General features: G+C 42.2%; 1 protein-coding gene across 2 annotated transcripts; it reads left to right on the top strand.

Moving 5' to 3' along the window:
• Nucleotides 1-4,239: 4,239 nt before the first annotated feature.
• Nucleotides 4,240-6,749, top strand: LOC134625391 (zona pellucida sperm-binding protein 3-like). Of its 2 annotated transcripts, none has more exons than XR_010093721.1 (9): nucleotides 4,240-4,711; nucleotides 4,788-4,903; nucleotides 4,986-5,089; nucleotides 5,157-5,331; nucleotides 5,578-5,695; nucleotides 5,773-5,855; nucleotides 5,936-6,102; nucleotides 6,229-6,531; nucleotides 6,609-6,647. XR_010093721.1 is itself a non-coding variant. In XM_063470613.1 (9 exons), the coding sequence occupies exons 1-9, from the start codon at nucleotides 4,331-4,333 to the stop codon at nucleotides 6,639-6,641; spliced, it is 1,488 nt and encodes a 495-aa protein (XP_063326683.1). In that variant the 5' UTR covers nucleotides 4,240-4,330; the 3' UTR covers nucleotides 6,642-6,749. The 2 variants fall into 2 exon arrangements, 1 of the variants encoding a protein (XP_063326683.1); XM_063470613.1 differs by having other exon boundaries at nucleotides 6,229-6,381; nucleotides 6,451-6,749.
• The last annotated feature ends 7,377 nt before the right edge of the window (nucleotides 6,750-14,126 follow it).

Here is a 14,126-nt window from a genome sequence, read left to right as displayed (position 1 = left end):
AATGTGTCCTTTCTCTTTGTTTCTCACTCTTGTGAGTCTCCGTGAACAGCCTCACCCTATTTATTGTTCTTCACCTCAAAGAAGGAAGACGACTTCAAAGCGAGAGCAGCTGTTAGAATCCTCCCCTTGGTCTCCGAGCTCCACACTGAGATTTTCTAACTGACTTTTAAAGGTCGTCACGTGCTGGGTGCACACCCCTCTGAGTAAAAAACAACAGTGAAAATGAATCTTCAACATCCTCAAGAAGTTTTTTTTAAAGAATTAGTCAAGTAAAAACAAATATAGAGTTCTAACATGTGAATCTTTTTCTGACTGCCTCCAACAGTCAGGTTACAACATTATCAACTAAACACAGATTAAATAAGAAAACTAGTTTGTTTCTGTGTGACTGTGTGAAGTTCATGCAGTCAGGAGGCCACGCTTGGTGGAGCAGAGTGGGGGAGGTGGTTTTATAGCTTCCTTAACACAGAAAAGTTTAACATACGTAAAACAATACAGAACATAAATCTGTGAACATTACTTACATACTCACAGGAAAATGATCTTCTGGCTTCTCCCTTCAGGGGTCACCTCAGCAGCCCTCTGCATGTCCTCCTTCACTACATCCATGAATCTCTGAGGTCTTCCTTTTTTCCTCCTTCCAGGCAGCTTCATCTTCAACATCCAGCTATCCCTCCTCTGCACATGCCCAAACTATTTCAGCCTCACCTTTCTAACTTTGTGTCCAAACCTGAGTTGTCCCTGTGATGTACTCATTTCTAATCCCCTCCATTATCGTCACTCCCAATTAAAATCTTAACATCTTCAGCTCAGCCTCCTGTCTTTTTGTCAGTACTACTGTCTCAAAACTGTACATAATAGCAGGTCTCACTACCATCTTGTAAACCTTCCCTTTCAGTCTTGCTGCCATCCTTCTGTAACAAAATCATCCTTGACACTCGTCTCCAAGAGTTCCTTTTCATTCTCTTTCCCACACACAGGAAAAGAACCTAAAACAACATGTGTATGTGGAAATATATATGATGTGTTTCATTTAATGAATTTGTTCAGTAAGTTTTTTTCAGTGAGGGCCATTCATAAGAAAGCCTCAGAAATAAAATAAAATATAACCTAAAAGTCTATGTAAATGAAACTAAAGCAAAGGAAGACAAAATGGGAATTATGTTCTATAGGACCCACACTCAGTACCAGAGAACCCCCCTGTGCCATCAGAAACTGAATTTGAATAAGTTAAATTTGAATTTGAATTGCTCGGATTGAATCTGAATTGTAACTTGAATAAAAGCTTTTGAAAACTGAATTTGAATTAGTCTAATTTGAAATTGAATTTATGGTTTGAAAATGATCATCATTAAATTGAAATTGAATTTTATATTTTGAAAATGAATTGATTTGCTTTGAAACTGCATTTTATCCTTTAAAAATTCAGCTCTCGAATAATTTCAGTTTCACTTCTCACCATTCAATTTCAGTTCCAAAATTCAGTTTTTTGGAACTTACATCCAGTTCCGGGTCAAGCGCAGATTAATAGAACTACGTTTTGCCAGCGGACTGAAAGTGTTACTGACGGGATTCTACAGCGTCTTGAGCTGAATTAAGACTTCAGAAGTCATTCGTCATGTCGAATGACCAGCGGATAAACTCTCAGGTTGGTAATAAATGTATTACATGTATAAGAACAAGCGTCATGTTAACAAATGATAGCCGTACAGTAACTTTTATGCTTATTGTAGCTGCTAGCTAAAAACGCTAATTTAGCGTAGTTTGCCCTGGATTTAGCTTTGACAAACAAATATGATCGACTGTTTCTAGTAGAATTCCAAAGTTGTCATCTTGTACCCTGTCAGAACCCTGTATGCTTGCAGAGACCCCTACAGTAGGGAAACATGCAAAACAGTGTCCAAACCTTTGTACTTTAGGTTTATTTATGTCTTACACAGCATCCCAACTCTTTAGCTAACTTAATAACTTTAGCTAAAGTGAATAGTTAGTCTAATTCATTAGTACAGCATTAGTGGATCACCTCTGTTTGAAGTGATATAATATGATATACAACTATCACTGTGTTTAACTACCATAATAATTCTTAGGGTACTGATTGCATGCTTAATTAGATTTTTTTTTTTAAAAACATACTGCTCCATTGCTATGTTTGACAGGCTGAAGTTGTCGGGTCACCTCCTAAATCGACCATCTTTTACAGGTGTTTTGTGCCAGAAATGGAGTGTCCACTGAAGACTGAAGATACTGAATCTCTACGCCTTGCCATTGATTCCTCTTGTGCCTTCATCTAGACAAGAGACATCAACTTAACCACTCTCACATGCTCTGTACCTACATCACCTTCCCTGACAGTCGTAGCTTGGCTCATCTGAGGGTGAAATTATAAGAATGTGTTATTTTGCAAAGTGCTCTCTAGGGTTCCTAAATAAAATATGGCATTGAGGTCATTTATTTTGAATTAATCCCTTCTTCTGAAATATAAGAACCTCTCCTGGTTTTATTGGCACTTTCTGTTCCACTCCCAACCTCAAATAGATGCTGACACAGTAACATGGAAGAGGGAAAGAAGTTGAAAAGGACTACTACAAATAAACCCTATGCTTAACAATGAAAAATGTAAAATAAGAACAATAATAATAATAATAATAATAAAGATAAAAGATGAAGTAACAAGTTTTTAGTTTTTTGTTTATTCCAAATGATCATCCAGATGTCTGTGACATATGATGACAACCACAATAATGGAAGGCCTTTGTCATCACATGCTTAAACTCATATATTTTTGCATATGCTAAACAGGCAGCCAGACATGCTGTAACTGTGGGGTAGAAAACTGCATGAACACCATACGGCAGGGGTCTCAAACTCCAGTGGACTGGAGTTTGAGACCCCTGTCATATTCCATATGACAGGTGTGATTGAACTGCATGAAGACTCGGAAGTTTCTCTTCTCTTCTGGCAGGACAGGAATGTGGCCTTGTCCTGTGAGCCACCGTAAGGATGTACTTAGAGTAGAACTGGACTGTCACCGGCCTCAGGCTCTTTACCTTTTCAAAGACAAAGCAGTCATTTAGATAAAATATTAGATATTGTTTACCTGTAAATGCACAAAGAGAATTTAGAAATGTAATTATTGTCAAGAGTGAACAAGCACTGATACAGCTGTGGCCAAACGTTTAGAGAATGAGAAGTGTTGTTTGTTTATTTACAAAGTTTGCTGTTTCAGTGATAGTTGTATATCATATTATATCACTTTAAACAGGTGATCCAGTAATGCTGTACTAATGAATTAGACTAATTATTCACTTTAGCTAAAGTTATTAAGTTAGCTAAAGAGTTGGGATGCTGTGTAAGACATAAATAAAGCTAAAATACAAAGGTTTGGACACTGTTTTGCATGTTTCCCTACTGTAGGGGTCTCTGCAAGCATACAGGGCTCTGACAGGGTACAAGATGACAACTCTGGAATTCTACTAGAAACAGTCGATCATATTTGTTTGTCAAAGCTGAATTCAGGGCAAACTACGCTAAATTAGCGTTTTTAGCTAACAGCTACAATAAGCATAAAAGTTACTGTACGGCTATCATTTGTTAACATGACGCTTGTTCTTATACATGTAATACATTTATTACCAACCTGAGAGTTTATCCGCTGGTCATTCGACATGACGAATGACTTCTGAAGTCTTAATTCAGCTCAAGACGCTGTAGAGTCCCGTCAGTAACACTTTCAGTCCGCTGGCAAAATGTAGTTCTATTAATCTACGCTTGAACCGGAACTGGATGTAAGTTCCAAAAAACTGAATTTTGGAACTGAAATTGAATTGTAGAACTGAAACTGAATGGTGAGAGTGAAACTGAAATTATTCGAGAGCTGAATTTTTAAAGGATAAAATGCAGTTTCAAAGCAAATCAATTCATTTTCAAAATATAAAATTCAATTTCAATTTAATGATGATCATTTTCAAACCATAAATTCAATTTCAAATTAGACTAATTCAAATTCAGTTTTCAAAAGCTTTTATTCAAGTTACAATTCAGATTCAATCTGAGCAATTCAAATTCAAATTTAACTTATTCAAATTCAGTTTCTGATGGCACAGATTTCTGCCCATACTATGGAGGTTAGGAAAGGAGGCAAGAGGAACCCTGTGCGTGGATGCAGGTAGAAGCTCATTATTGTTTGAGTGGACTCACGTGTGCGGGGCTACTCGAGGCTGATTGGCTGAAGCTTAAAACGCTCCTCGTGTCAGCCTAGAGCGCTGTCTCGTGGGTCAGACAGGAGCGCTCGCGGTCCGAAGCTGGTTGCCTCGTTTTTGTTTTCTTTATGGAGCCTTTACATTTTTGGGTTGACCTCCTCGTTGGGCTCTTCGTGTCGGGACTCTGCGTTCAGTCATCTTTAGTTTTCCCGCCGCCACCGCCTTATGCTTTCTTCCAGAGGCCTCCGCGTCCGTGGAGCCACGGCCTCACGCACAGCGCGCATCAGCAGCAAAAAGAGCGGGAGCACGTGAACACCGTTGGTGTGATCTGCCACCCGGACTCTCTGGAGGTCGTGATCAAGGCAGACATGTTTGCTATTGGAGCTCCTGTTAACAGCGACGACCTCCGCCTTGGAGTGGAGGACAGCGACGACTGCAGAGCCGCAGCGGCCTCGGAGGATGAGTACAGGATCCACGCTGGCCTCGCAGACTGCGGCACCAAACACTGGGTAACTTATCTGTGTTGCAGCTTAGACACGTATTAAATGTTGCATGTCTACTTATTAACACACCTGCTGCCCACAGATGACTGAAGACTCTCTGGTCTACACAAACCTCCTCATTTACGCTCCTGTGGCCTCTCCTCATGGCGTAATCCGAATGGAGGAGGCTGTGATTCCAATTGAGTGCCATTATGAAAGGTTTGTGTGCCTTCTTAAAAAGTATACCGTCAAAGATTATCAATATATCCTTCACTCTTTTAAAAAGTGCTTTGGTTTTTAGGAAGTACAGTTTGTCCAGCTCTCCACTCCAGCCAGCATGGATCCCCTTCACATCTAGGCAGACCGCAGAGGAAAGCTTGGCGTTTGACCTGAAGCTGATGACAGGTGAGCTGACTTCCATCACGGACTTCTTGGCCTTGCTTTTATGCTCACAACTCTGATCTCTGTGCAGACGACTGGCAGCACGAGCGTGGGGTTAATGTGTTTTACCTCGGCGAGCCCATCAGCATCGAGGCCTCAGTCAGAGTTGGACATCACGCGGGACTCCGGGTGTTCATGAGCAGCTGTGTGGCCACTCTTCACCCAGACGTGAACACTGAACCCAGATACAGTTTTATTGAAAATGGGTAAGCACATAAAGGCCCAGATTTGGTAAAGGTAAATTCTACATTAGAGTGGATTTTAAGCCTGAGCATGGAGTTGCTAAGTTAATGAGGGGCTTAAGTAATGAGCCATTTAGGGAGTGTAACTGATGTTGTAAAGGCTGGCTAGAATGGCTTAAGGAATGCAGACTTGAGGTTTAAAGTTTCTACGGTCAGTAGAAGTAAAGTGTAGTTTATCTGACTCTCACATTACCCTAAAATCTTGTTTAGGTGCTTGGTTGACTCAAGGCTTCCAGGGTCGAGGGCCTTCTTCCTACCCAGAGCACAAGATGAAAAGCTCCACTTGGTGATCGATGCCTTTAGGTTCCACAATGCCGACAAAGGGGAGGTGAGAATGTATTGTGGCATTAAGTCGTACTCTTGCAGATGTGCTTTATTTGTCGTCCTGACAAATTCTCTGGTTAGGTCTACATCACATGCCGTCTGACTGCTGTCCCAGTGAATGATGCAGAATCTCCAAATAAAGCATGCACCTTCATAAATGAAAGGTGTGTCTGAAAGTGTCCAACAGATTATTGAGAATCAATGCATGTGGGACTGACTAAAACGTGCCAATGATTCTCTTCAGATGGCGGTCAGCTGATGGGAACGACTACCTCTGTGGGCAGTGTCAAAGCCAGAATGAAGTCGTCCAGCCCCGCAGTAAGCCCATCAGCCAAGGAAGATTTGGTCCCCGTGGGTTTGGGAAACTGGTGGAACCTGAACCGCTGAGGAAAAGTGGACTGAGGACTCAGGGTAGAGTTTTCAGTCTGTCCATTGTAGCTGCTGTTTAGTTTTGTGCATGCTGGTCACCACTAGATGTCAGCATTAACCCAGTTTTGTGCTTAAGTCTGATGGTGTGTCCTGTTTTCTTTTGGGAAGTGTGGGAACATGAAGCTAAACTAGGACCAGTGAAGGTCTTGCACTCACAGAAGAGCAGGCCTCTACCTGTGGAGAAACTGCCTATGGGTCTCAAAAAAATCGGCAGCCCTGCTATGTATGGCAGCCAGTGGAGAAGTGGAACAAACAAACTTGGTAACCAGAACGACAGTAATTACTAATTGAGTCTTGTTTTGTTATAAGTGAAACTTTTTAAAATGTTAGATTTGGAGAAAGGACTGCTTCCTGACTTGTCTACATCATACCTTGATGAGACTGATGGCAAAAGTGAAACGGCTGGAGAAGGTAAACTAAGGTCTTGTCAAGTCTTTAAAAATTTGAACAGTGATAATGTGGGGTTCTCTTTCCTCCCCCAATTACAGGTGGGGAAGAAGATGCTCCAGAGTTTAAAGTGAACCTTGAAGAATCCCCTCTGGACAACAGCACCACTGCAGCTCCCCATGTCAACACCACCTCAGAGTTTGACGTGGAGGAGACCATGCTGTCTAATGCAACTGCTACAGAGTCTGACCCTAAGAAATAAACTTAACTATACTTTGTACTCTGATCTGACTAATCTGTTCTGTCACAGTTGCACAATCTTGCAAATGATCTGCAACAAGGCACATTTCTTTGGAAACACGGGGTCATTGGTCAAGATGAGACTTTTGGAAGGAGATCATGTAGAGTAGCAGGTAACATGGAGAAACCTTAGATTATGGGAGACTGCTGCACTTAACATGTTGCTGGTTCTAACTCCTATAGCTGTGGGAAGAACTGACAAGTGCACTTGCATTTTGATACTGGACTTGTCTTCTAACATGAGGTTGCGAGATGGTGCTGGTCTGTCTCGAATGAGGGTTGTATATGGAAGGGGATCCAGTTTTGAGTCTGACTTGCAGCTCATCAATAAGACCAACAATGCACAGGTGGATGGCAGGATTATATTGACTATGGAGCTGTCAAGCAGGAGGAAGACAACAGAAGTTCTGGGCTGTAGTGAAGGACATGCAGAAGGTATGGAGCAAAATGGCAGCACTAACATGAGGTTTGTAGTCATTATTGGAAACAATACTTGTGTATTATATACTGCTTGGGGGAGGGAAGAAAAAGATCAAGGAACCTTTTTAAAAATTACTCTAGATCTTTGATTTTAAATATTCAAGCTAAAACTGAAATGTGCTGTTTATTTCTGCTGACAAGTCATTTTATTGATGAACAATCAACCCTTTGAGGGCCAGCATCAAAGTCAAGGCAATACATAAAACATCGATCTGTAGAATAATCAAACTGCTTCATGCAGTGCCAATGTCTAATAGTACAAAATGGGTCAAATAAGACATGATTCAGTTTAATCTGCAGTAACTGAGCTGGTCTCTGAGACCATGCTGTCGGTCATGCCTGATTCCAGCACTGGAGGAAACTAGATTGCTCACTGTGGTAGATGAATTTAATTTAGGAACTTATGTCTCTACTTACAAGACAATCAGTTGGGGTGTTGGGTGGGCAGATGTGAATGTGTCATCACATGGCCACAATTTCTGCTGCTCCCAATAATCTCTCTATATGAACATTTTGGTGGCTGACCAAAATTGCATAAGTGTCTTTGCAACATGAGTGACATCAGTTCACTGTGAAAACAAAACCTAAATGATCAGAAGTTTGGAACCCTTGGCAATAATGTCATAGCCTGGAAGAAACGCTCCCTGAGGATACTTGTTCACTGGTTTTCATTTCCATGCACTACATCTCTTTTCTCATAGAGTTGCATGGTTTTCTTTCTGCGTGCTGTGCACATCTTAAGCTGGAGCTTCGATGTAAACTCCGGATTTGCACTCATATAAAGCTCGGTGTGAGTCAGACGTGTAGATCAGAGTAACTCTGGGGTTTTTGCACTCTCAGATAATGCGAGGGTGTGTTTCCAGTTGCAGTTCCAGTCCTCTGCAGGTGATGGGATTGATCTGAACTGGGAGGTCCCTTAGAGGGAACATTGACAGGAGCGTTTAAACCTTTAATATCTTCAAAATCTTTCCCACTTAAGTCTGTCCTTGATTTGAGAGCATAATGGCGATAACAGCTCCTTCAGCCTGTCTGGCTCTGTTCATTATGTTTATATTATAACCTACATATATCTGAGAATAAAGATGACTTCTGCTGTAGTTCCTGTTTCCTGCCACTATAAAAGGTAACATTTAACTCCTTATCTTATTCAAAGAGGAGAGCATGCACTTCAGCATAGCCTCTTATTGGCTGACCTGAGACAGATGTTGATTCAGGGTTTTTATTTTGTAGGAAATAAACCATTTAAGTGACAAAAAAATAATAATAATTTGGTTTAGTAGCTCCATGAAATACAGCATACAATTAGGACTGCATTGTTGCACCTCCTCTGGCTTTTAAAATGTCTTGAATTGAGGTACAGACTCTACCAGCTGATTCAATAATTCTCCATTAAGCTGGTTCCAGCTTTCTTCAACAGTAAGTGATGGATCAGCTCTGCGGGATGGAGCCACAAAACCAACTTTCCATCAATGAAAAGACAAAAGTGTCCAAAATCTGAGTGCAGACCAGCCCTGTGTGTTTACTGTTGAGGTGATGACCCCTGTGTCCTCTGTTCCTATACTTCACATGCAGCCTCCTCTCATGTGTTTTAGAGAAATGTGCTTGTTATCTTCAGTCATCTTTGTGTGATTAGAACAGCACTGGATGAAAGTTTCAGGATCATCTGCTTGACTCGTGCAGATTCATCACAGAGCATCACTTTCATCCAGACATCCACAATTTTAATCAGCACGGAAGTAAAATTGCTTCAAAGTTTCCTTTCTTACATCCTTTATTAGAAGATACTCTGGAAAGTAGATGAGGGGATCACCAGACACCCCATCCTAGCTGGGCTTTATGTTTGACACCCCTGATCTACAGCGACTGTAAAGCTTTACAGCTTGGAGATGCTTCATGAGGAATGTTGTAAAGCTTACAGTTAGAAGAGGTTTACTCCTGTAACATTATGTTGACAGTTTCAGATGCCGTGCTTTGTGACACCCTGAGGTCTGAGGACTTTGATAAGTTTTCCCAGTAGGTTTGAAAAGAGCAAACACCTGGAAAACAAACTTCTCCTCCGTTATGGTGTCATGGTGCAGTATTGGTTATGTATATGTGTTTATTTATATACTTTGTTATTTTCCGTATTTATATTTTGGGAGCTTTTATTTTGTTTGTGTGACCTTTGATGCATTTTGTCTCACAGTTTTGTCAGATGTTTTAGTGTGAACTGTTGATTCTCTGTCGAGTACACCACTTTATTGCAACATGCTAATTAGCCGATCTCAGGTTAGGGCACAGGAGCATGCAGGTGGTTTCTCATGTGGTCCGCTATTCTTCTCTCTCCCTTGAAGGTGTGAATGCAGAAACCCAGTAAAATGAAGTTGCTGTACTGATTTATTTTTATTTTGAACAGTCGCCTAGACGCCCCGCTGAGGAGAGTTATGGGAGAATAAATCCGGCCCAGCTGCCAAAGTGACTCCTCTGGTCATTCGCACAGCACAACGCAGAGAACGCGGCAATCGGAGTTTCAGGCCAGACCGGCTACACAGTGTTAAAGGTGGATTAATATAACATAGAAGCGAAGCACTGTAAGTCCTTAAAAAAGTTTTAAAGTGTTAACTTCTGTTAAAGTGTTGACTTCTGACTCGTTGGTTCAACACACACATTCATTGCTTTCTTTGTGTCTCACGCATTTCTTAAAACAAATAGACTCAGTGAGCCTGCTGCTGGAGGCAAATAAAGTTTAATTAACCCTGCTGACACAACCTCTAGAAGGCTGAATTATTCTAATACACCTCTTACCCTACAGTCGGGCAGACATGTCCATATTGAAACCTTGGACATAAAATTGTCAATAATCTTCTTTTACGTGACTGCTAAGCTAGAAACCCTAAAATCCATGATGGTGTTGCTCTTTAATAGCCTCATCCAAATATTTGGAATATCAAACTTCCTCTTCACAACTAGCGGAGCTTGTTTCTCTGGTTTCATTTACAAGAAAAGCAAAACATAAAAGGAGTTACGACTGTCCTCACAAACAACAGCAGCAGACTTACACAGGTAAGTTCTCTCATTTCCTTTTGGATTCATTTTTGCTTACTGTCACTCACATGACTGATTACCCTCGTCTCTAATGCAGCATTTATTTTATATTTAAAGATACAATGAAGTGGGTTTAACATGTAGTGGATTACACTGCACTTAGTCCGCCTTCTCTTAAATTACAAGCATATTCATTCGCATGAAAAATGATCTATTAGTCTGCAGTATTACAGTTTTGAAAAATGTAATCAGTTTAACTGTCTGACACAGGGAGAGGTGAGTATCATGTTGTGTAGCACGCCCTGCTTTAGATACTGGACTCATTTCTGAGCCACACCTGACAACATAAATAAAATTCTGGTTTAAAAGAAGTGTAATGGATAAAAATGAAAATAAAAGGATGTTTCTCAATGGCTATAAAATATGCCTCACTTCTTTGTTAAAGAATTATTTAGTTTGCTTTGTTTAATTAATCCTCTGTAAACTGAGTGTTGAGCGATCCTTCCCTGTTATTTATCTGAAGCTGACAGGAGGCTTCAGCCATCAAATCAAGTTACAGATACAAGTTATTAGTGTGTTTTTCTCTCTTTATGTCACAAAGTTAATGATGGTTTTTTGTTTTTTGTTTTTTTTTTTCTTTTTTTTTATAAACCTGTCCCGTTTGGTTCTTTTGCCATCAGAATTATTGTCTAAAGGCGAAGAAAGATGCCCAACGGATTTACTTTACCAAATGGACCATCCCAGCCTTGCCGTAATGGTCCATTTGATTGTTTATTTTATTTTATTTATTTATTTTTTTTACTTGCTAGATACGGGACAGGGGAAAAGAAAAGGGAGAAAGAAAGAGGGGGAAAAAAAAAACAGCGGAGAAGAGGGACGGGGATAAAGGGCAAAAAACAAAAACCAACAAAATAAGCAGACAAAAAATACATATATCGATCACCTGGATCACCTGTTGAGAAAGAAAAAAGAAAACAAGCAGAAGAAAACGAGAGTAATAGAATAAACAACATCACAATGATATATGGGAATATAACACTACATACTTAATATTAAACATTATTGTGCAGCACGTAAGATCGACAGCGCACAGTGTGCTTTGAGGTAGGAGCCAAAAAGGGTGTAGTTTGTGTGTGTGATCACCTGTGTGTACACCTGTGAGCATGAGCGCGCTTGTATTTAAAAGGTTCCTTAATGTAATGATCTGCTAGAGGGTGTGGGGGGCCACAGTCCCATCCTCCAGGGCATGAAGCAGGTATGGAGGAGATCAAAACTCCAGACATCCAGAGGCCCCCAGAACACAAGAGACCAAGGAAGACCAACAGAGGGGCAGCCGCGCCACTGTCCCAGAAAGAGCTGAGGAGAGTCCCAGATGAGGGATCACTCAGCAGCCGCGGAGCAGAAGCCAGGGGGGGTTGCAGTGACGTGCCCGTGAGCTCCGCCGGCAGCCAGCTGTGCCTGAGTGACCGAGCCCCAGGCCAAGAGGCCGAGGGCACCCCACCCCCGAAGTGGCCCGAGCGAGCCCCAGGTTCCAGGCCCCGATAAGCAGCCACCAAGGAGTGAGCCGGTGTGTACCCGGACGCCCACCCCCGGACACAAAGAACCACCAACGCATCGATGTCTGAGGGCGTCTGCCACCGGCAGGGGAAGTGGTGGGGGGAGATAGGCCTCCAAACCTTGGAGGGCCTGAGATGTCCCCAGAGAGGTGGCGTCTGATACCCAACCTGACATATAGACACAGACATACAGGCACACTCAAATACAAACATCCATTTCCACCCTCATGCTCTCATAGGCAATTACTCCACACTCAACCAACGTGGAGACAGACATAAAGAGACGCTGTACACACAATCACACTCCCCAAGCGTACTCTAAGAACCGGGTCTAGGTACCCTTGCCCCTGGAGGGGGAAACTGCACCCAGACCCAGGTGGTGTTACCCTTTTCCCTGCAGTGGGGAGAAGCAGACTGCCCCGACTCCGCAGCAGCAGGGAGGCCCCACACACCAGACCCCAGTCGGACGGCCAACTCCTCCTCCTAGCCCCCCCGCTCCAGCAGGCCGCAGAGACCGGGGGTGTGAGAAGACTCCAAACCTCCCTCTACCCGCTCATATGTAGTGTTGATGTATGTGTGTTCTAAGGTGCAATTAAAACCCAGGAGGGCATGGAGCTACCTGCCAGAGAGCAGCAGGTAAGCGCATAGCCCCTCCTGATAGCCCTCAATGTCTACGTGTATTTAAAATTGAGAGGTGGACAACGACGCCAGGGGTGAGGTGTACACCCTGATGGTAATTTGGAGTCCGTGTTGTGAGCCCACCCCCAAGATCCTATATGTATGTGTTATGAGAGTGTGAGTAATGTGAATGTCTAAGTTGTGAGATAAAATTGAGGCAGAGGCAGCCAGAAGGGGACAGAGGGGGGGGATGCCTCCTCTGCACCCTGGTGACACACCCCTACCCCAAGACCCTGCATGTGTGGGTGATTGTGGTGGAGCGGGAAGAGGGAGGCAGCTGGAGATGGGGAGGGAAGAAAGGGAGGGGCGTGTAAATAATCAGGAGGGTGAAGACAGTGGACAAGAGCGGGAGAATGAGTACAGCGACCACTGAATAAGTCCTTGTTTTTGATTTTGTGTTCATACAATTTACTACTGTAATGTACATTTTCTTTTTACATATGTATGAAACTTTCTTTGCGTGTGAATATAAAATGGTTATAATTTCCTTGGTAGTGTGAGTGCAATCTGTGATGTCAAACCTTGGAGGCTACTCTTTTCTGTTGTATATTGTTGGTCCTCTGCCATAGTGACAAAACATCTAAACATTTTGTATGGCAGTACTCACACAATGCTAAAGGGACGATGCATTTTGGGGGCACTGACTATTCAGATTAGCAAGAAATGTAGTTTTGACACATGAGTGAACGGTTTTAGGAGAGATATGAGCTTTTGCAGGTGGACCATGTTGTTGTGATCAACCATCCAGGTTTATTTTGACAAAAGCACCAAGAATGATGAGAATGTCCGATCTGCGTCGAGAAATGAGCCAAAGCTATTGAGAAGGATCTTTGCCATTTTGGAGACACTGACTGTTTAGATGAGAAAGGGATTTAGATTGAAGCCTGAGTGAACAGTTTTGGAAGAGATATGAGCTTTTGCAGGTGAGCTATAGTGTTGTGCTAAACTGTAAGAGTGTTTTGCCAAATGATCTTAGAGTTTTGAGAATGTAATTTCTGTTTCAAGAAATGAGCCAAACCAATGGAGAAAAACTGTAACCAGAGAGGAAAAAAACAAAACCTGTTTCAGTGTTTGTGTGGCTGAATGACTATCAAATTATAAACTAGGAATAAATTTAAAGCTGTCTTAATCATGGATATTCTAAATCTCTACAGGATGAAGATGTTTGGAAGAATGATGAGCTGCTGTGTGGCTCTCCTCCTGACCTTCAGCTCTGTGTCAGCTGTAAGACGAGCGCTCAACTCAATCACTGATCTGCAGAGCCTCTGGTTGCTCCACTGGTTCGCCAATGAAATTGACATAAACGGTGAGATAAGTCTGACCTTTGACCCAAATAGTTTTGATTATGGCTCACATCATTATCGCAACGATGAACAGCTGTTAGACCCACTGCCGTGGGGATATCAGTACTACAGTCTTGGTAATATCCATCAACAAGGATCGTTGCGGCTTCCACATCATATCACTGACTTCCAATCACAGAGTACGGCAACAGGGCTCGGATTATAATCAGAGTCTGGGAGCCGAACCATGGACGGCGAACTTCACAGATAATAGACCGAGTCTATATCACACAGCATT

The sequence above is a fragment of the Pelmatolapia mariae genome, linkage group LG4, assembly GCF_036321145.2.
Source record: "Pelmatolapia mariae isolate MD_Pm_ZW linkage group LG4, Pm_UMD_F_2, whole genome shotgun sequence".
NCBI classification, from domain to species: domain Eukaryota; kingdom Metazoa; phylum Chordata; class Actinopteri; order Cichliformes; family Cichlidae; genus Pelmatolapia; species Pelmatolapia mariae.
Note: the sequence above shows the minus strand (reverse complement) of the source record. Positions and strands in the feature narration are given on the sequence as shown.